The sequence below is a fragment of the Astyanax mexicanus genome, chromosome 12 (assembly GCF_023375975.1).
Source record: "Astyanax mexicanus isolate ESR-SI-001 chromosome 12, AstMex3_surface, whole genome shotgun sequence".
In the NCBI taxonomy this organism is placed as follows: domain Eukaryota; kingdom Metazoa; phylum Chordata; class Actinopteri; order Characiformes; family Acestrorhamphidae; genus Astyanax; species Astyanax mexicanus.
In genome coordinates this window covers 20,293,642-20,316,479 of record NC_064419.1, presented here as the reverse complement: position 1 = coordinate 20,316,479, position 22,838 = coordinate 20,293,642, and the positions used below count along the sequence as shown (strand labels likewise).

General features: G+C 36.3%; 1 protein-coding gene across 1 annotated transcript in view; it reads right to left on the bottom strand.

Moving 5' to 3' along the window:
- zgc:162200 (uncharacterized protein LOC558638 homolog) overlaps positions 1-11,922 on the bottom strand; it is a 30,876-nt gene extending 18,954 nt beyond the window's left edge. The window contains exons 1-2 of the mRNA XM_022670656.2: positions 11,690-11,922; positions 9,549-9,835 (exon numbers count right to left, since the gene is read on the bottom strand). Of these exons, the coding sequence (XP_022526377.2) occupies positions 9,549-9,779 (231 nt within the window). The 5' untranslated portion in view covers positions 9,780-9,835; positions 11,690-11,922. The remainder of the gene's footprint in view (positions 1-9,548; positions 9,836-11,689) is intronic.
- Between the last annotated feature and the right edge of the window lie 10,916 nt (positions 11,923-22,838).

Sequence of the window (22,838 nt, the reverse complement as noted above, 5' to 3'; positions counted from 1 at the left end):
GTAAGACCTTTAATTCTTTATGAAGAAATCTGACACAGAAACAGTCAAACACCATCTATGGTTAAAGATAATTTAACAACATCGCCTATGCAAAAAATATATGTTTTTATTTTGATGGTAAAATTTTGTAAAACATAAACTGTCTGGGCTGTGAAAGAATCTGCTAAAATTCCAAACAAATAAGCTTCAAAATAAACTGTGCATTGTGGGTTACTGAAGCGTGTACAGTTCCTCTCCATGCATCAACAATGCCACTCCAATGACATCACATTCCTGGCCTGCTGGCAACCAAGAAACAACCCTTTTGTACTCTGACAAATACTAACAAATTTACACTAGGTTCTCACCACTATGCATTCAATTACAATGACCTGAGTTTAGGCAGGACATGTACGATGATCACGGTCCCATTCATTCCTGAACGTGACAGAAAAACATAAAAAAAAGTGGCGACACTAATTTATGACTGGTCACGAGCGGGATGTGGAGACGGTGAGTCTGTAAACACATGCTATCTGCAGTGTTTGGTACTGCTGTTTTGCATGTTAAGTGCAATTCAAAGGGGGGGGGGGGGAAAGAACGAAAAACAAATAAAACATGAGGTTAAAACTCATAAAGATATAAAGATTACAATGGCGTTGCTTCATTTCAGCCCCATCACTGACGAGACTCTTGAGAAAACAGTGCTAGGCCTAATATCCTCATCTTGCTGCCTCAACCAGCTCGGACCGGCATACATCTCCGATATGCTGGAGAAATACCGGCCTGTTAGACTCCTCAGATCATTAGAGGCAGATCTGTTAAAGCTTTCAGACATTATGCTGCAGTTAGTCAGGATAAACTTCTAGAAGCTGTGAGATGCGCTAAAACTACAACCTCTTAAGAAAATGCTGAAAACACATCGGTTTACCTGCACTTTTCACACTTTCCCTGCTTTGCACATTGTTAGTATTTATTTTTGTTCTTAATTTTTCATTACTTGAATATTATTTTAATTATAATGTCTTGCCTTCTTTTTTTTCTTTTAATGTTGTTCTTAAACTATTTTCTTAAATACATGTTTTTTTTGACTTATCAGTTTTAATTATGTTTGAATCATGTTTTATCCATGCTTTATTCTTATTTAATTGTTTTTTTTTTTTCATTTTTATTGTTACATGCTTTTATAATTTGACTTTTCTTTGTATATTCTAATTTGCGAAGCACTTTGAATGACCATTGAGTTTAAAAAAGGTGCTGTATAAATAAACTTGCCTTGCTTTGCCTAAAATGCATAAAAGCAGCCACAATCAGAGGGTATTTACATAAACTAGATGAAGCATTAAAGCTTTACGTCCCCTTTTACACACACCCATTGCAGTGAACCGCAAGTAATTTGATAATTGGCGCACAGTTGTTTCTTTGCCATCTGTGTTGCTGCATCATTACACAAGACAGCTAATAAAAGCTTCAGAGCTGACTCTTGGTGGAACACTTGCATGAACCGTGTGTTTTCTCTTAATATAAGCACCAAAGAAGTACCATTACTTAATGTGCAAAGCAAATTACATACATAAATGTAAAGAATTTAAATAATTCAAATCAGAGTAACAGCAGTAATATAAAAGTTAGTTTAAGCCAGACATCTTTTTATTAGAGGTCTGAAGACAGGCTATGTTTCAGACCTAGTTTAGAATCAGGCAAACTACACAACAACTCACATTACAGAAAACATTTTTTTAAACCTTTATTTAAAAATAACATCATTAAGAGACTACTATAAAAAAAAGTTACCCACTACAGGCCATACAGGCCTTTAGTGTTTATAGAAAGCAGACAAGGAAAGGTCAAAAGACTAGCATTACAGCTTACTAAACACATCATATTTTGCATTTGTGGTGGTCTCACGGCAGTTAACCAAAAACTCATTGGGAACTCTTAAGAGAATGTGTATTACTGGGCTCAGCACAGCATCAAAACATAAAAAGAGCACAGCTGCATATTTGCAGCACTATTGGACAACATTACCCTATAAAATTAAAAAAAGGTTTGTTGCACATGCATCATTTAAACAACAAGGCAACAAAAACATCAAACTGCAGTGTTTCATTTTATAGTGTAGAGAATTCAGTTTAATACTGTTGCTCATAAATATTGATTAGAATGGCAAACGTTTCCAGTGACTCACCTCATCATTATTTTTAAGAGTGCATACAAGGTTCAAGGGCCATATGGCTTACAACTCAATTGACCTATTCCACTTTGAATGGTGCAGAATTGATTTTACTTACAATTATTTTACAGTAGCCAGAATGCAAGAAAAGTTCAAAGAAAAGTAAGAAAGTACAAATAAAGCAAAAAAAAGGAAAAAGAAACTAACTTTAGTATTAGAGTTTAAGTTCTGATATTCTTAAATTGTTGAGATTATAAAGTAAATTTTCCTTCGTCCCTATTTCGGTCTCCATTTCCTGCACAAAAGACAGGTTTACCAAAAAAAGATGGCTTCTATATGTCAACGGTTTGCCAAAGTCATGAAACGATAAACAATTATTTAGGATTCTCCTTCAAAAGTTACCTACATACTCTAGACCTTTTTTGAGATATTGTTATTGCTAGTCTCAGCTTGCTGCCTAAGAGTGAAACTCCAGCATCATTTTTGTTGTTTTTCTTTTTTTTGGCCACTACATAATAGCATGGAAAGTAAGTCAGGTGAACATTTCTTGAACAAAGAAATACACTGAAGAGCTTTGAGTCTTTATGACCCTTAAAAAAATGAGAGGCCATTTTTTTTATCCTCCTGCTCATAATCCAAAGCATACCATCTTAAATGTAACACATGGATCACCAGGAACATTTATGGCTACCAAGAAACTGGTGCAGTTTTCTTTAATTTATACTAGTGCTGGGCGATAAAACGATATCGATAGTTATCGAGGAAACTATATATCGCGATAAGTCGGGGCGAGAAATTCGATAAACTAAATTTTCTATTTCCCGTTTAAGTAGCGTTGTGAAAAGGCGCAGCACGAGATCAGGCAGCACGCTGAACTGCTGCTCAGCCCAGTACAACCCCTCCCCTCCCCTCTCCACCATCCCCCTCCGCCCCACCCCCCGAGCCCCTCCACTCTGAACTCCTCACATAGCGGCTCCTTCTCTCCCATTTACTGGATAAACTTCATTTATACTATTCAGCGGCGCTACACTGGAAAACTCACCTTTTAAATATGAGGCATGCGTCTCCAAGATATTTAGAGAGGTGAGCTTGTTCAGATTTCTGAAGGCAGGTAAACGCTGCTCTGTTTGCTGCTAGTTAGATTAGCTTGTCTCCAGTTTAAAGTTAGCGATGTTTAGGTGTAAAAGGGATCTGTGCAATCTGTCATCATTAGCTAAGATGCTTTCACTGCTTTTTACATTCTAATAAACTAATGGGTAACGCACGTTAGCCGTGTTAATCCACGTTTCGTGTAAATTAAGGTTAACTTCAGCACGAGTGAGGGGTTAGTATATAAACACACAGAAAGGAAGCACTTTCCATCTTTTTTCCTAACTCTCACTGTTTCTGTTAGAAAACCCTGAGGGCAGCATTCTCCTCTGTCTTTGTGTTTTATAGTTTTTAACAGATAGAGAGTCTGTTATGCTGGATATTTTACTAAATACAGAAGATTATATAATCTGTCTAGCTGTATTTGAACTGAGCTAAACATTGCTGTTACTGAACTGGAGTTTTAAATACACTTAAGTAATGTAAGTCTAGTCTACTGAAAGCCAGTAATGTTAGTATAAATCTGTACTGCAGTAGAAGTGGATCATTTCAGAAACTTGACTTTATTCCTCCCACCTCCATTATAGGCCACTTTTTTTTTAAAATATTTAAATGTTAGCTTAATTTAAATGAAAAAAAAACTAAAGGCTCTTATTTAAAAAAAAACATAAGCAGTAAATTATCTAAAATTACAACAAATAGAAAATAGAAAAACAGTAAAACATATGTAATACATACTTTTTATATGACCAAAATTAAACTAGACTGAAATCTGACTAAAACTAATAATATCCGATAGACTAAAATGTAACTAAAACTATTATACATTTTAGTGAAAAGACTAAGACTGTATCAAAATCACCTGTCAAAATGAACACTGTGATATACTCTTGTATTTTGCTTTATGTAGTTGCCTGCATTCAGGGAGGGGAATGATCTTTTGATTAAATATAATTTTATAAAAATAAATAAAGTGTTATTGCAATTTAAATTAAACAGACATATAATGTAAAGGGTCTTACATATTTTTTAGTTTATATATTTGTCCCCTTTTTAAAATTAATTTAAAAGCTGTACCCACCTGGCAAGATGTTAACATCCTAGTGTCTGTCCACAAGGCTCTGAGCCTGCTAGTGATTTTGTCCATAACTCCCTTATTCTGTCACTTCTGAGTAAAAATAGAAACCTTTAAGTGTAACAGAAAGTGATTTGATTTATATCGTGATACATATCGATATCGGCTGATATGAAAAACTATATCGTAATAAGATTTTTTTCCATATCGCCCAGCCCTAATTTATACATTCTTTCATTTGACAATACATAGCAGGAAGAACATCTTAACACACCTAACAGGATGCAACAATTTAATAATAATAATAATAATAATAACAATAATAATAATGTTTTATTAATTAATATTATGAATTAAATATCTACAAAAATAAATTTGAATCCTAAATAATTAATGAGCTGCAATACAAAACTACAAACAAACAAATCATTCAGTCACTGTGTGATTATTATATGAAAAATAATATATATGTTTTTTCTAGTCCAAGGTCACAATATTCCAAGCCTCTTAACACAAGCATGCTGTCTTTACACTAAGCCTCAGTGCACCATGGTGTCTTACAGACATATTCCATTCTACTACACTCACCTACTTTCTAGATTTCACGCTCTGCTAATCAGAGCGAGCGAGAGCGAGACACAGACACATAGGGCTGGGGCGACGCGTCGACATAATCGGTAGTGAAAACAGCGCTTATAAATAAACTAGTTTAGTTTCACTTTCAGTTTTCATTATTTTCGTTTTTTTTTTTTTTAATAAAAATATAATTAAAAAACAGACGCCTACATCTCGGACTATTTTCTGGAGCCCGGGTCATGTCTGGTTCGGGCAGAGAATCTAAGCTCTAGAGAGCTTGGACTCCGGAGAGCAATCTCCAGCTACAAAAAAACGCCAGCGGGCATCTAAAGTTTGGGAGCATTTCACGCAAAAGGGCAACAATGTGGTCCTCTGCCATATGTGCAAAAGGAGCACTTGAAGCGCAAACATCCAGGAGCACTATGTCAACAGGGTCACACAGTAAGTTACCGTTTACATCAGGGTCTCCGCGGGTGTCCTTAAAAAGACTTAAGGCTGTCTACCAAAGGTTTTAAACCTGCCACAGGCAGAAATTATACAGTTTTGGTTTATATTTGTGCATGGCATTTCGCAGTTTCCAGAAACAGTAGCATTATTCATAAGTTCAGGTGTTTAGCTAAGCTAGCTGCCTTAAGTTATTTTAGCTAGCGCCGTCGGCGCTGCGGTGTTACACCGTTTTCTGTCACCGTCGGAATTTTGTGACCAGTGCTCACGGTTATGAGCGTTCATTGGCAAAACGGAAGCTTTCTATACCTACACCTTACCCTCAGCCCTAAACTGAACCGTTTTGGCCAGTCGGGGTAAACATTAGAAACGAACACGTTTCGAATCGGCCAGTGCACCGGTCTGCTGAGAACTACTTGCCCGTGGTCACAAAATCTAGCGGTCACAGAAAACAGTGCAACACACGGAGGTGGTGTATGGGAGCTTATCCATTTTTAGCGTTATAGATCTAAACGTGTTGTACATGTAAGTGATTATAAGTGTGGGGTTTGGTTTAGTAGGCTTGTGTTGTTGTTGTTATTATATATAAATATAGTAATTTATCGTTTGCTTTAAAACGTAAAATAATAATTATTTAAATATGTTTCTCAATAAATAGATTAGTCGACTAATCGAAAAAAATAATCGTTAGAATAATCGTTTAAAAAATAATCGTTAGGGACAGCCCTACAGACACAGACTAGTCATCCCACTGCTGGAACTGAAGCAGTTACGTACATAATCATCAATAATTCATGCCTTTCACATGTGCTAGTCCTGCAAGGCATTTATCACATTTCAAACGTGCGTTAGCTGGGAATGCTAAGCTGTACAGGCACACCCTAAAATGACCTAAATATCTTGATACTTTGGACAGAGGACCAAAAAGGGATTTTTTGGAGGGAGATTTCTGTAATAAATCCGATAATGTTGAAGCTTTATAGTAAAACATGAAACTAAGGTTTAAAGCTTGTCTGGACTTTTCTGTGTACCCCAGAACGGCTAGTTACAACATATTTTAGCCCTAGCATGCAAGCAAGCAAGCATCCAAATCAGAGCTTAGAGATACACTATGATGGTAAGTGTGGCTTGCCAAAAAACAGAGCTCAGCAACAAACCAAATTTTTGTCCTTGCACTCAAACGCTGCAGTGTTCCAATGCAGTTTTTTTCAAATGCCAGTGTGAGTATTGTGAATACCACAGGAAAGCATCCCATATAGACAGATGGAGCATTCATTTCCACTTTGGGGAGGCGAAGGAATGATCTAAAAAATCCCAGCTGCTGCCCAACCCTAGTTGAAAATACCATTTTAATTTATATGTGCCCAGCTAATGTTAAGGGGTAAGGAATTTGATGAAGTAAATGTTTTGGCAGCATCTTGAAGTGTTACAGGACGACAAACTGTTCAAATAAGGACAACATAACCAGGCTGACACTTATTCCAGTTAAAGACAAAAAGCTGTATTGGGGATAGTGATGGGACGATACACTTTTTTCAGCTCCGATCCGATACCGGTATAAAACTGATATAAGATTGCCGATACCGATACAAATACCGATACTTTTAGTTTATTAATAGTACTATGATTAAGGTTACATAATGAGGCTGAAACAGACCACACAGCCCTTTTAAGAGTATCCACAGGTGCATTTAATGTAAATGCATTCAAAAGTCATTTATTTGACACACTTCATATGCAATTACACAATAGTTTCCTTTCAAATAAAATGTTTGAATTTTTATTAAATATAAAAAAAAGTAAAATATTAAATACGTTAAATATTAAATTCAGGGCATTTTTTGCAACGGTTGTGCAGGAGACTTTTATTTTGACAGGTAGCGTAGAGGATTCGCTGCAATAGCTAACGGCTAACTGGCGATGCTAACTGTATTTCCGAGCTAAATTAATCACTGTTTTTTAATAACAGATTGATTTCTTAGTGCTGGTTAGGGTTGGTAGGATCTGTGGTTTGATATTAGATGTGGATTATGGCTGTAGTTCACTTAAGATAGTTATTTATTACATTCACAATGCCGGAATGATTTTGCTAGCTAGGCTAACAGACTGCAGATCTTAATGGAGATGGCTAACGGCTAAGTGGCAATGCTAACTGTATTTACGAACTAAATTAATGACTGTTTTTTAATAACAGATGGGTGTGTTTGTGCTGGTTAGTGTTTGTAGATGCTGTGGTTTTATAGGATATGTGGATTATGAATATAGTTTACTCCAGTCTGTAGTTCATACCTTCACAACACCGGAATGCAGCTGCTGTCAGTTCAGTGCTAGCTAGGCTAACAGACTGCTGGTGTTAATCTGTTTACCTCTCAGACGCTGACTTTACGTGTACCGTTCTGCTGTACAGCGTTTCCAAAGTGAAAACTCTCCAGATAATGGACTTTTTTTGTAGATAAACAGCTAAAGTTACTCAGTCAGCCGCAGACTGAAGCTGCTGGGGGTTCAGGGTAAACTGTTAAACTGGAATCCTGATCAGGGATGCGTTTTGTGTTAACTTTATGGCGGATTTATTGTTCAGCTCAAGCTTTGGACTGGAATATGGATCGGTAAGTGGATCGGCAGCGCCCGCCCGATATCCGATTCGTCGGATTACGTCAATATCGGCCCCAATACCGATATTGTATCGGATCGGTCCCATCTCTAATTGGGGATCCACTTTCAACCGCATTGTCCACAATCTTGAAAGGCACAGATTGAAGCAACAAAATACAGCTTTTTTTATTTATTTTTACAAACTAGTTCATTTTGGAAGTAAATGAAGATATACTGCATATTAAACCGTGAATGGTTTGAAGGGGCCTCCTTTAGGCCCTGTCAAATTTTAAATTTCTTAAATTTCTACACCCTCTTGTGCCAAATAAACATCATTAACTGCCAAATGTAATGTAATGTAATGTGAATGATTGACTCTGAAGTGAAGCTGAAAGTAGAAAAAGATGAATTTGGGGCAGCCCTCTAACACAGTGACAGTAATGACAGTAAGAGACCAATAGGATGACCTGACTATCGAAAAAGGCCTTCTAAAGCATAACTCTCCTTTTAAAACTCAATTCACTGTGCACTGGGTTAAATACTGAGAGTGAATTTTATTGTACTGCAAAGTAACAGAATGAGAGCGGTTTTATCTAATTAATCTTAGTAAAATTAACAAACCCCAGGATCTCGGGCTGCATGATAAATTAAATTTGTTTCACTGGTTTGAGAATTTCCATTTTTCGGTTTTTGTCACAAATCAAGCAATGACCAATTATCATCTATTAGCTGAGAGGATAAAAGAGGGCAATATATAATGTTCTGCCTAGACTTAGTTGAAAGTACCAATATCACCTAGTGTGTGGTATCCAGCTGATTTTAAGGGGTTAGGAATCTGAAGAAACAAATGTTTTGGCAGCATCTACAGTGTTACAGAATGGCAATTTGCTCAAGTAAGAACAACATAACAAGGCTGATAATCATTCCCTTTCAAGAAAAAGAGCTGTATTAAGTAGTCACTTTCATTTTTACTCCTTATTTACAACCTTAAAAAGGTGCAGACTCGAGAATCTACTCAAAAAAAAAAAAAAAAAAAAAAAAAAGAGCCACCTTACTTATATTATCGTTTTGAAAATGAACAAGGAAACACGGCCTATCAACCTTATAACAGTTGAGAGGAATTAAGAAGGCGTATTTGGGGCAGCGCTCTAACAGTGATGGTGATTAGACCACTTTCACCAACTCACAGATACAAACGTTTCAGGAAGAGCTTTCAAAGCCATTGCACTCCTTTGGCAACACCCAATTACTACCCATTAGCTGGTAAGATGAGAACTTGCAGCATATCCAACACAATCAGGGCTCTCCATGTGAACAAATTTAGATAATGACACTTTCCTGTAATCTAATGCACATCAAGAGTATAACCTTAACTTAACAATTTACTTGTGCATAAACAGAGAGGAAATAGCATCTATTTCTATTAAGATACTGGGCTTTGCAGAGAGAGAAAAAAACACACTTAAAGACCCCCCCTATGGTGAAAAGCTGCTTTTGGCAAGACAACGGACCACACTCGAGCCAAGAGTGGCTCTTGTCTGGGAACATCCCCAATATTCATACTGATCCTTTTTTTTTTTTATCTTTTAATGCACTGTGTATTTATTCGTGTGTACTGACCTCACGGAGTTGCTGTAGCTCCAGTTTGAGGGCTTCATGCTCTTCTTCTAGATGGACGTGTTTGGTCTTTAGCGTAGCGCTCTCCTCAAGCACGGCCAGGCCATACCGCGCTGCTTGCAGCTTCTCTTCATTGGCCTCCTGAAGCTCAGCCGTCAACCTCTCTACCTCAGCCTGAAGGCTCATTCCTCCTCCTCCTCCTCCTGCCACCTCCAAATCTTCCTCCTCCAGCATCCTGCTCCTCACAAGTCACTCCACAGCACAGAATTAACTCCTATACTCTCATAGCCCTGCCAGAAGTAAGGGAAACAGATCGTGAGACAAGATTAAAGACCAGTCTCACCTGAGGATCATGTAATAGAGTAATCATCTTACAACTTTAGACTACCTCATTGCCACCCACGGCTGTATCCAGTCACTGGTTATCAGCAGGGTTTAGTTGGATAGCATTGCTAGAGATTTCGCCACTATGCCAAACAATGACATTTTACAGTGAGATTAGCTAAACAAAAAAGCCCACATCACATTAAGCTGCCTTCCTTGCTGCAGCCTTGCAGGGTTCCACACTAAATCCTATGGGATTTAGATTAGCAGCTTAGAAGACTTTGGTCACTTTCACTGGGATCTTCTCAATAGACAGCAAAACAGCACTTGCTGTATTAGGAACAGTGTTGTAGGCATAGGCCCAAAAATGTCCGGTCAACGACAGAATAATCATAAATTGGGGCAAACCAGCAACAACTGAAGAAAGCTGCTGTAAAGGCCTAGCAAAAAATTCTAAATCATTAAACCTAGTGCTAGGTGATGCAAAGGATTCTCAACAAAGTATTAAAATTAATATTTTATTTGTAGTCAAATTAATTTGTTCAATTACGTTTGAGCCCCTAAAGGAAGGAGGCTTTATGGAGTAATGGTTGTAATTCATTTACACTTCAAAGTTCAACACACTGAATTAAACTTAAAAATGAACACTTTAATTACATATTGTTTGATTCATTTCAAATCCAGTGTGGTGGAGACCACTTAAAAATGATGAGATTATTTGAATTTACCTAATTAAAAACATCTGGAATATAATCAAGAGGAAGATAGATGATCACAATCCATCAAACCAAGCTGAACTGCTTGAATTTTTGCACCAGGAGTGGCATAACGTTATTCAAAAGCAGTGTGTAAGACTGATGGAGGAGATCATGCCAAGATGCATGAAAACTGTGATTAAAAACCAGGGTTATTCCACCAAATATTGATTTCTGAACACTTAAAACGTTAAGAATGTGAACTAATTTTCTTTACAATATTTGAGGTCTGAAAGCTCTGCATCTTTTCTGTTATTTCAGGCAAATAAATGCTCTAAATGACAATATTTTTATTTGGAATTTGGGAGAAATGTTGTCCGTAGTTTAAAGAATAAAACAACAGTGTTTATTTTACACAGACATATACCTATAAATAGCAAAGTCAGAGAAACTGGAGTGGTCATAATAAAGGAACATACGTTTACTGGTGTTTTAAATGGGTGTAATTACATTATTATTGTCTCATTTCATTATTAGGTTACGTTATGGGACAATATATTGTGTAAACATAAACTGCTACCGTGACAGGCCTATTCATAAATTAAGCAGCTAAATGTTGTGTAGCTAAGTCGTTAGCTTAGATCTATTTTGCATTGTGAAATCGCGCCTTTTAGCCAGCTAGCACACTTGGATAACAGAGCGTTGTGTGATAGCTGGCTCCACAGAACAGCACGGCTGTCAATCATCCATCCGTGCTGCTACAAGCTAACCGGCTAGCTGGCAGGCTAAACCACAATGAGAGAGGCGGCAAGAGGACCCCCGACCCCCGCTGACCAGTTCAGCTTTAAGGCGGTAACACTGCTAACACGGCTGCTAGTCGTACAATAACCATGAACCCGGACTGGGCATAAGAGATATTTAAACCTTTAGCTAACGAGTGCTGCGGACAACCCCAGTTAACGCCTTTCAGCGTCCGCAGTATCAATAGTAGATGCTACAACCTGCTAACGCTAGCTAATTATTAGTCAGCGAGGTTAGCTAGCTGATGCTGTGGGCGGACAGACCAGGACGATAGGTTTTAGTTAGCAAGCTAAGTGGACGCAGCTAGCGGGTACCGGCTCTTACCTGTTTTAAATCGTGTCTGAGCAGACCGCGCAGTGTTTCAGGGTTTCTGCAGTGAGGGAAAACCGTACACACACATTGTGTTTCCCAGTAAACCGCCACCGTTTCTGGAAGGCAGTGAGGTGTGAGGACACAGAGCGCTGCTGGAGATGTTCCTCTGTTAACAGAGAGACAGGCGGTTCCTCCTTGCGCGCCGCAGTGGGGTTGAATAGTGACCGCCCAGTTCCTCCTCCCGCTTCCTTCACAGAGTAAGAGCCCCGGCCTTTTACGGCTTTTCCTCTAATACACAAATGTAAATAAAAAAAATCTACGTTAATTTTCAGATTTTCCCCCGTAGATTTCCTCTTGTGATATTTGCATTGGTTTATGTATTGGATATATTTTTATACAGCCATCTTTAACCTTTAACCCGCTATGGCATAGTGTTATCCTCAGTATTACACTTTTCTGTAACATACCTTTATTTATTTACATACTTACTTATCATTAATATAATGTTATATGGCATATCTGCATCCAGTACAACAAAGCATACAAGTGGGTGATATGTGATATATATATATATATATATATATATATATATATATATATATATATATATATATATATGTGTGCAAGAAAATGTAAAGTAGTATATTTGGCTGTTTATATTCTTACTATATTAGTTGCATTCTTCTTGTCAATTTACTAAACAGTGTTTTTTTAACTGTTGCTTTGTGCAGTTAGATTAATTATGATGAAGCAGTGGGTCTCTCTTATCTCTGGTCCTGGAGACCTCCTCCTACTAACTTGCATTTTTTTGGGTGGTTTCTTGCTCTAAAACATCGTGATCAGCAAAAATCAAATTCTAAATTTAAAGACTATATTTACCCTCCTGAAAAAAAAAAAACATAATTTATGCCATAGAGTCTGTTACAACCATTTAAAAAATATATACATTTTTAAAACATTAAATGTTTTCCAATGCTTATAACTACCGGTAGTTCTGATACAATTTCTAGAACAAAATGTTAAAAATGTTATATATATATAAATGTTATATATATTGTTGCTGTGCAATTTATGTACATCATAAAATTAGCTGCTCACTGAATTGATCTGATTCAATCTTGAATTTGGCATTAATGTTCAGAAATAGGTCTTCGCACATATGTGTTAACTTTTTTGAAATTATGAATGAGAATTTTATAAGATTGTGGGATCAAATATAGAACCATTCTGAGATATGTTGACTAACAGTTTGACCAGCATGAGCTTTTCAGCAAGAACACCTTGACCTTTAAAGTTGGGTTTTGTTTGTATTACTAACTTCAGGCAATTCTGTATATATCAGCAAAATAAATGGCAGAAAAGATATTTTGCTCTACATACACTATCCCCTTTAGATATGTTTGTGGAATTTGTGTGGGTTTATGTATTGAAAACAATCGTTACTTTTTATACAGAAATGTTCAACTTTTAATTCAAGATTCAAGATTTTTTTAAATAATTAATTATAATTTTGGGAAGTTGTGGGATGAATTTTATAACTATTCTGAGATAGGTCATAAAATGCCCACCTCAGTTATAATACATTGTCATTCTCGCTGAAAACAAAACAAGACAAAAAAACAACAACACTGGCATTTGGCTGACATTCTTTTCAAGATCAAATAACATGTGAATCATGTTACACTTGTAATATTACTAGTCTCTGGAGATATTAGTAAAATAGAAGTGTGGATTTCTCAGGTCATTAAATGTTTCTGGTTTTACTCGTCTACAGTTTTAGGAGTTTCACCCAAGGACTCTTATTAGTGTGGCATGGTATCTATGTATATACAGAAAAACAATTGAGCCCTAGTCTGCCACAGGGAGACGGTACTATGAATTTGTGTGGTAAGAAAATTTGTGTGCAAGAACACACCCCTACAGTTAAAAAGTTGATAAGACAAAACAATTTTTTCATTTAGATGGGAGCATTGTTTCTCAAAGAAAAAAACTTTGATCAGCTTTAAGAATTTGTAATATTTGCAGATTTTCATTGACATAAAGTTAAAAGCTGATAAAATAGCTGACAAAATTATATCTACAGTGGTGTGAAAAAGTGTTTGCCTCCTTCCTGATTTTTTTGAATGTTTGTCACACTTAAATGTTTCGGAACATCAAACCAATTTAAATATTAGTCAAAGACAACACAAGTAAACACAAAATGCTATTTTTAAATAAAGGTGTTTATTATTAAAAGAGAAAAAAAATCCAAACCGTGCCCTGTGTGAAAAAGTGATTCCCCCCTTGTTAAAACATACCATCACTGTGGTTTCTAAAACCTGAGTACACTGTCTCTAGCCACGCCCAGGCCTGATTATTGCCACACCTGTTCTCAATCAAGACATCACTTAAATAGGACCTGCCTGACAAAGTAAAGTCCACCAAAAGATCCTTAAAAGCTACACATCATGCAGAGTTCCAAAGAAATTCAGGAACAATTGAGATAGAAGGTAACTGAGATCTATTTTAATAGATATTCAGTACAATGACAAATATGTATGCTTTTTTGTAAAGAGGTTTTGACAATTACGGACTGCCTAAGACAATACTGTAAATTTTATGGTGTCTTTAAGAGTAACATATGTAAATCTTCTCTATTGTTAGACCTGCATAGTGCCTTTAAACAGTAGTCAAACAATGTTTATGTTTAACATCTGTGGATTGGGCTAAACTACATAACTTCAAGAGTGTTATAATAGTAAGTTTGCTAAACCAAATTGAACCTAGGTGCCCGTAAAGTGTATTGTACCCAGCAATACACTGGTACCTTGTCCAGGGGCTGTTACTGCTTTGCATCCAACTGATTTATATTCAATCCAGACCCAACAAGACCATATCTAGGAAAAAAAAACAAGGAGAAATATTATGGGTGTATCATTATGCCTTTATTGAAGTAATATCAACTTTATGTCATGGCATTAATGATTCTGAGGTTCAAACAAGCATTTCCATTGTATCTGGTTTAACAGACAGATCCAGAGTTGGTTTGGTCAATCATACAGACTTAAATTATTCAGTTATTATTTTATCTGTTCATACTGTTCTGAATTGTTCATCAGAGAATTGCTGACTGCAGATACTCACACCACCAAGTGGCTGCTGATTGTAAATGCATTCAGCAAGAACACCATCTTCCCAAACCCACCCACATAATAAAGGAGAGTGCTGCAGTGCACGTGGCTGCAGTGCTGCTCATGGCTGCAGTGAATGGGAAGAGAAAAAGCATCAGTATCTTCAGAATGAATACAATAAAACAAGGTTCTGCATGTAAATAGTGACACTGAAACTAATGCATGGAGAATAAAAACAAAAGTACGGTGGCTGAGAAAGCCCAACGCAGTGCAAATTGAAAAGCGCTGCAAAAGCACAAAACACTTCCATCAAAATTACAACACAGGCGCAGCAAATAGAAAAACACGCTGCAAATACCACTACAACACAACGGAAGTGAGTCACAACACAACGGAATTTTCCCGGGGGACCTTAAAAGATGCTGTACCAGCTAAGCTGCGTCTTCAGTAACGTCTCGGACTTCACTATGTGTACAAAGGACAATAAGTGGCAAACAAGGCGTTTTGTGAAGCAGAACTTTTAATAATATGCACACAACCGTGGTAATCACAGGTAATAAACATAACTTACTTTTCAGAAGCTTGTTTGTCACTTATTGTCAGCATCTTTTAAGGTCCCCTGGGAAAATTCCGTTGTGTTGTGACTCACTTCCGTTGTGTTGTGGTTGTATTTGCAGCGCGTTTTTCTTTTTGCAGCGCGTTTTTCTATTTGCTGTGCCTGTGTTGTAATTTTGATGGATGCGTTTTGTGCTTTTGCAGCGCTTTTCAATTTGCACTGCGCTGGGCTTTCTCGGCCACCGTACATAAGCCCTGTTAAAACAAAAATCAAATAACTGAAAGCATCAAGCACACGTGCCATTTTTAGTCCAGCAAAAAATGGAGGGAATAAAGCTTCTGGGGTTCATCCATTAGTGTGGGAAACTCTGTGCCAGGCTTCCACACAGCCCCTGAGGTCAAAAATCAGAGGTCATGGGGGTTGGTGGCCTCTTGAATCTATGTATGCTACAAACAGGCCAGCCAGAGAGGTGGACAGACAGTGCTGCAACTAAAAAAACAAATCATGTTAATTCAACAGGCATGAATAATGTAAATGATGACGCACTGTTAAATACCATTACGCAAGTTATACTGACAAAAAAATATATAAATAAGTATAAAACGTTCCATAAATTACAGCCAGTTTCCAAAACAAACTTAGCTGGCTTATCAGACAGACTGTGTTATAAAACTGCTCTCTGCTTTGTTCATTTAAACAGTTTTGAAACCACAGGGCACACAGAGAAGACGAGCATAATCTTACTTTAGGTTACAACTTTTAGTAACAACTTTAAAACTGTCAAGAAAATTAGTCATCTAAGCTGCTGGGACTAAGGCTATGAGGGTCTGGGACTGACGTAAGCAACACTATCCCATCATCAACATGGCCAGCAACAGGTCAACATGAATATGGGAACTAAAACTTCTTTCCAAAGGTCTGACAGCCATTAAGGTCCATAGGGCACAGAAGACCATAACCCCTGTGCTCATATGTATTTATGATTGTAAAAACAGAAGAATTTACTACTAAAGTAAAACAGCTTTTTATCTAGCTGGGTCTTAATTTAAAATAAAAACATATTATATAATAATAGTAATAGAATATATTTAAATATTATTATAATTAGATCATTACAAAAAGATATAACTTAACATAGTTGGACATTTCTTGTTTTTTTGTTTTATTTTTGATTCTCTTGTAAAGACACACATTTTAATAGAGGTTTAAGTCTTAGTGTTTCTGAAACCGTTCCTGTCATGCGCCTCTTTGGAGGAAGACCATTTTAAATTCTCCTCAGGGGCATAGCAGCAAATTCTGGCCCCTGTTTTCTCTCAATGTGAGTGGGCCCCTATCCATTCCAGTACATCAGGAACCTCAGCAAAAAAACAACAACAAAACAACAGGATTTTTATAGCCCCTCTCCCTACTCGGGCCCTGGGTAGTCAGGTGCACTTTTCCCCCCACTACCACACCCATGATCCTGCTGCACGGCAAAAAATTAAATCTTAGCAAGTTAAATCTTCCTAAATCTAGTTTAAATATTTGAAATATTTCATTTTGACATTGACAGAATTCTTTAAGAATACCCAACTTAATTCTACCTTATATAGTCCTTGTTTTAAGTACTTTTATCTACTGAAAGTGTTTCATTCCATTGGTAGATATTTGTGAATATTTAAGCATTACTTCTTGACAGAAACTAAATAATCTGTAATTTTCCTAAATTAAGCACAATTATCTGCCAAAACATTAAGACACTTATCAGATTAAGCTAGAAATAAGCAATTCATTTAAAAATATTACATTAATCATCTCAAAATGAGACATTAGATAGCTGTTAAATATACAATAATTGATTGTTTTTAAATTACATTTTTATTTTTTATGTGTTTTTTTACTAAAAAGAATAAAAATGATTTAAACTGTTTACTTTTTGTTTTTCTTTTTGTTCATGTCAAATATCTCTCTATTCTGGATCTAGACCTTTTTATCTAGTTGTTCTGCAGGTGGCCGCAATAATATCAGGTCAAAGCATGGCGCACAAAATTTGAAAACATTTGAATTTTATATGACCCTGCTGAGCTTTGTGCAGCAAAAATTTGCACCTGAACTGCACATCCGGTTACAAAATAGTGTGTTTGTAAGCACAACAGAATTTTCAGCATTCGAGGTAAAAGCAATTTAACGACTGGGCCATGGCTGCACCCAGTCTTGCTTCTGCACGACTCCATTTTAAGATGCACTTCTTAAATCACAACCTCAACCATTGTTAACCTCAGACGAGCTAACAATTGAGCTTAGCTGTGCATAGTATAACCTACTTCCTACAACATAATCTCATAAGACGCATATACATGTTAGAGACCTAGCTTTGCACTGTTTATCATTGTACTGAAATGGTTAAACTCTTATTAGTAACTGCATCCAGGCACTGAACATAAAAACAATAACACTAACAAGGCAAAATCTTAATCGTTGGGTTTAAAGCACCATTTGGAACGTATACTACGCTGTGCATCATGCAAAAATCAATTCAATGCCCAGAAAACAAATAAAATATCATGTGAAATGACTAAAGAGCTCAGGCCAGGCTTTCAACTTACAAATTTCTTGGAGTGAAATTCGGGTTGGTATAGTTGAAAAAGTGCCATTACACAATATTGCACAAAAACATTTTAATTTGCTGTTTACTCCTAATTATTGTGAATAATGTTTATCAGCTTAATCTTTAAACTTTGCAAACATTGTTTTCGATAGGTCAATTATACAAGAACATTTTTATAGTTCATTGCAACAAATATAATAAAGGTTTTCTCCAAATTCAACACATAATGGGATTTTTATTCACTACCCCATTATCAGAATAATTCAACCCCACAATCACAAGCCTCTTTAGTCCTTAGTAGACACCTCTAATGCTGTTATGATCTGGTGCAAACATGATACATAATCAGACACCAGCTTCTGGCAGCATTTCTGAGGAGTCTTAACCTTTCCCCATGGGCAGAGGCCTCCACTTTACTGATATTCTTGGATTTGGGTGTTGCAACAAAATTCTTAAAATACCAGGTTCAAGTCAGGCAACAGTGACAGCCACTCCAGAATCTTCCAGGACTTCTTCAGAAACCAATGGTGGACTGTGAGGTATCCTTTCTCAAGCATCACCTTTCTCAGAAAAGACGTGCTGCTGCATTCTGGATCATCTGGAGTGGTTTTACTACACAGGCCGGGAGGCCAGTTAGTATGGCATTTCATTTGCAATTACCTACTGTCTTTCTGTTACAGACCAAACCAGAGGAATAGAGAATCCAAGTGCAGGTTTATTGAAAAGCCGCAGGCAAAAATAACAGGCAAACAAGTCAGAAACAGGATAATCCAAAAATCGTATATCAAAAAATCAGGCAAGAGTTCAGTAACCAAATCTGACGGTAAATAAAGAAATAGCGCTCGGAAAGTTAGCAACAACAAGACCTAACAGACCAGGTGGTTTCAATACACTAGACAATGAGCAGATCAACAACAGGTGTGCCTCAAAACTGAGGTGAGTGCGACCTCTTAAGACGGGTAGAGGTATTGCTCGGGTCGCTCCTGACACTTTCGCTGAACTCTGTGGTCCTCGGGTAATTTTAGTTCTGTCCGGTTCACATCTCTGAGTTTTGTCACATTGCGTTTAATAAAATAGCTATTTGACCACTGCCATGCACTGTAATTACACTTTGAGTGTGTGTTCCGCAGAGATTCACAACACAACAGCGAGTGAAAACATGGCGGCTAATAACATTATGTCATGTGACCGAGAAAGCCTAAAACTCACTGGTCCTCCTGTTTTTTCAATTGCAGTCGGGATGCAAGAGTTTTGTCTGAGTAGAAGTGTGAAATATTTTTCACAGAAGCCCCCCTGAGAAACTAATCCCGTCCAGATAGGGCTACAGGCATGAAAATTTCTATTTTTGTTTCATCGCTCAACATAAGAGAGTCCCAAAAGTTCTGTGGCTTATTTACATGTTTTTGAGCATATTGGAGCTGACAGGCATGGAGACCTGCAGCTTTTAACATGAGCTTTAGTGTGCCTGCTGCCGCCAAACCATGCTGAAGGCCTTTTGTAGCCACTTGACTTCCTTCCCTTAGCCAACCTTCTTATTTTTAGCCAGTGATAGCTTACTTTTTCTACCACGTAGCTTCCAGGTAGCTTACCTAGTGTTTGTTTAACCAGCTGAGTACCTAAGAACACTCAGTGTCTTTGCCATTACTTATAGCCGTTTTCTTGTTTGTGCAAAGCAATGATCTCTTCTCTGATTTTTTGACAACTCTTCTGACATGCAGTGCTTTCAAATATACTCTGTTTGGTCTGGTCTCCTTTTTATTTTTTAGATCAGCTAAACCATTTTATTTGCAGTGTCTCAACAATTACTAAGTAATAAAAGAAAAATGCAGCAGCATTAATCAAAATTTTACACTTGCATCTGCTGTATCTGTAGATTACCTCTTATTTATAATGAGAAATAAGAGATATCTGAGGGTAATCTGTAACCCTCATTCTTCTGTGTGATGCACATCTAGTTACAGGAAGTTTAATTCAGTGAGTGCTAAGTATTGGGAGACACAGGCCATGTAGATGATGACAACAGGACTTAGTAGTTCTTTAACATCAAACATGTGCACTGCTTAAATATATGTTACTGCATTAATGCGACTTATTTTCAATTTAATGTAATTACTTTAATACCGGTAAAAAATAATACTTTTTTTTTTGAATAAAACATATACAGACCCATGTTTATTTAGAAACATGTAAAACTATGTTAAGACCTGCAAATCTCTTAATTATGATTTTTTTTTCTATATGTTACAGTAATTTTCTTTAGAATTGTGTGATTATTGTTAGTGTTTAGTTTGTAGTTACAGACTATGAACAGGTCTTGATATCTATCTTTTAATTTTCTTCAGTTTTTATCCATGATTAGTGAATGTTTGTGAGGAGGGCACTGTCAAGTTCACAAAAGAGTCTTTCACTGGTTTGCTGTTGCTTTGGGTTCTGGTCTGGGTGTCCTGATATAACACCTTCAAATACTGGAAGTGGCTGACTAGCTAGTTAGCATACCCACCTTAATAAAATACCCCTCTTAGTAAAATTCAGAGAACTAGATGTAGACACTTTCACAGAAGTCAAATTCATCTGGAGGACAAACAAAGGGGATCAAGGGGTTGTCAAAATTTGTGAGAAACAGCATGTGTAGTGTGAGTGCGAAATTACAGATAATTATGTGAGTTTACTTGCCAATACACAAGTTGGCAGCCAATGTTCAGATTAATTAGTATCAGTGTAAATCTTGTAATAAGCTCAGTAAATTGAATCCTAATGAGCTCCACAATGTGGTTTGAGTTAGGTTCACATTCATGGAGTAAGTTTGATAAGCTGCATATGGCACATCAGAGGTGTGTGTTTGTGAATACTTGATTCATTAGGAATGATAGATATATATATATATTTCCTTTCCCCTGCAGACCTTCCATCTGCCCAGATAACAAACAAGCAGAATTTACCTATTAATTAAATAATTAAATGTGTAAGATGTAAACAATATCCTCCAGGCTAGTTTGATGTGAAATGCTTTGCACTACAGAAAGAGCTTTGTTGTCTGCTGGACAGAGATTTTTCTACAGGGAGGGGAATGAGAACCGGATGTCTGAAGCATTCAATGCTACTCCATAGAAAGAATATGTGAATAAAATATGAATAAATTAACATATTATATTGCTACATATTGCTATAATAGCTATAAAAATATTTTTTGCTGAGGATGCAATAAAAAATATGAGGGATGCACAAAATGTGAATATATGTACCAAACTAAATGAATCATTGTCACAGCTTCACATTAATAATGAATTAATTAGTTGCAACTAAAAGCTGCATTAAATAGTCTGAATGTATTTTGTTCTACTTAAAAAAAAACTCTGGACATGTTTAATATCCCCAAAGACATATCAACAATTAAATAAATTAATTAAACATAATAATGTTAAAAAATAATAATAATAATTCCCTGGTTTCCCTTAAAATGTATAGATCTGGAAAAATATAAGTGACCAGACCACTTAAAAACAATGGATTTTTTTTTATTTTACCAAATTAAAAACCTCTGGAATATAATCAACAGGAATATGGATGATCACAAGCCATCAAACCAAGCTGAACTGCTTGAATTTTTGGACCAGGTGTGGCATAAAGTTATCCAAAAGCAGTGTGTAAGACTGGTGGAGGAGAATATGCCAAGATGCATGAAAACTGTGATTAAAAACCAGCGTTATTCCATCAAATGTTGATTTCTGAACTCTTAAAACTTTATAAATATGAACTTGTTTTCTTTGCATCATTTGACGTCTTAAAGCTCTGCATTTTATCCCGTTATTTCAGCCGTTTCTTTTTTTCTTCAAATAAATGTTCTAAATGACAATATTTTTTTTTTGGAATTAGGGAGAAATGTTGTCTGTAGTTTATAGAATAAAAAACAATGTTAATTTTACTCAAACATATACCTATAAATAAAAAAATCAGAGAAACTGATTCAGGACATGAAATGGTCTCTTATTTTTTTCCAGAGCTGTATATTACCAATATTAACATGATATACAGAAACTCTACTAGATATTTACTACACTAGATAATTTTAATCGTATCAAATAAATTCAATTCACCACTGTTCTTTCTATAACAATGCATCTCAATCACCTTAAGCCCATCTGGATATATCTGCATTTATTCATCCTTACCACTTATTTATGTAAAACACATTTACCTAAACATTCACTTTAGGTGTAGATAAAAATATGGCTAAAAATTGTGATGTGTGAAACTGCTGTTTGATATCCTGGTATAGATGTGAAAGAAGGTATAATACAATCCTAAAACAATTTAACTCCTAGAGGTTTTCAGCACACTCTAAGAAATATAAGTACAGATTTGTACTTAAAAGAGTACAAAGCTTGTCGCTGGGGCTGTACCTTATATTGAGGCACAAAAAAGTACCTTTCAGTGAAAGTCCTTTTTTGTACCCATGGTTTTTGTGGCAGTAAAGATCATAAAGATTATAAACGTTATCATCAACTAAATATGGCTCAAAAACTTGATGATACAAAATTGTCTGGCTTTCAAATAAAAAATGTGCTATTTAAATATATATTGTTCATTAGTACAGTGATGCAGAATACTGAATGTACCTTTTGGCTGGTTAAATGGTACAAATTTGTACTTATTGCTGTTAGAAATGACTTTGTACTTCAGAGGGAACAAATCTGACCCTGTAAAGACCAATATTGTACCTTTGAGGGTACAATTATGAAGAGTGTACCTTCGAGTACAAAAAAGTACTCATATCGTACCTCTGTTTTTTAGAGTGCACTTGGCCTGGCTGCACTCCTGCATTCCCAGGCTAAAGGCCTTTGCATACTTTATGCAAAAAAAGTCGAAATAAGGAAAAATATACAATTTATTGTACACTCCCACACAGTA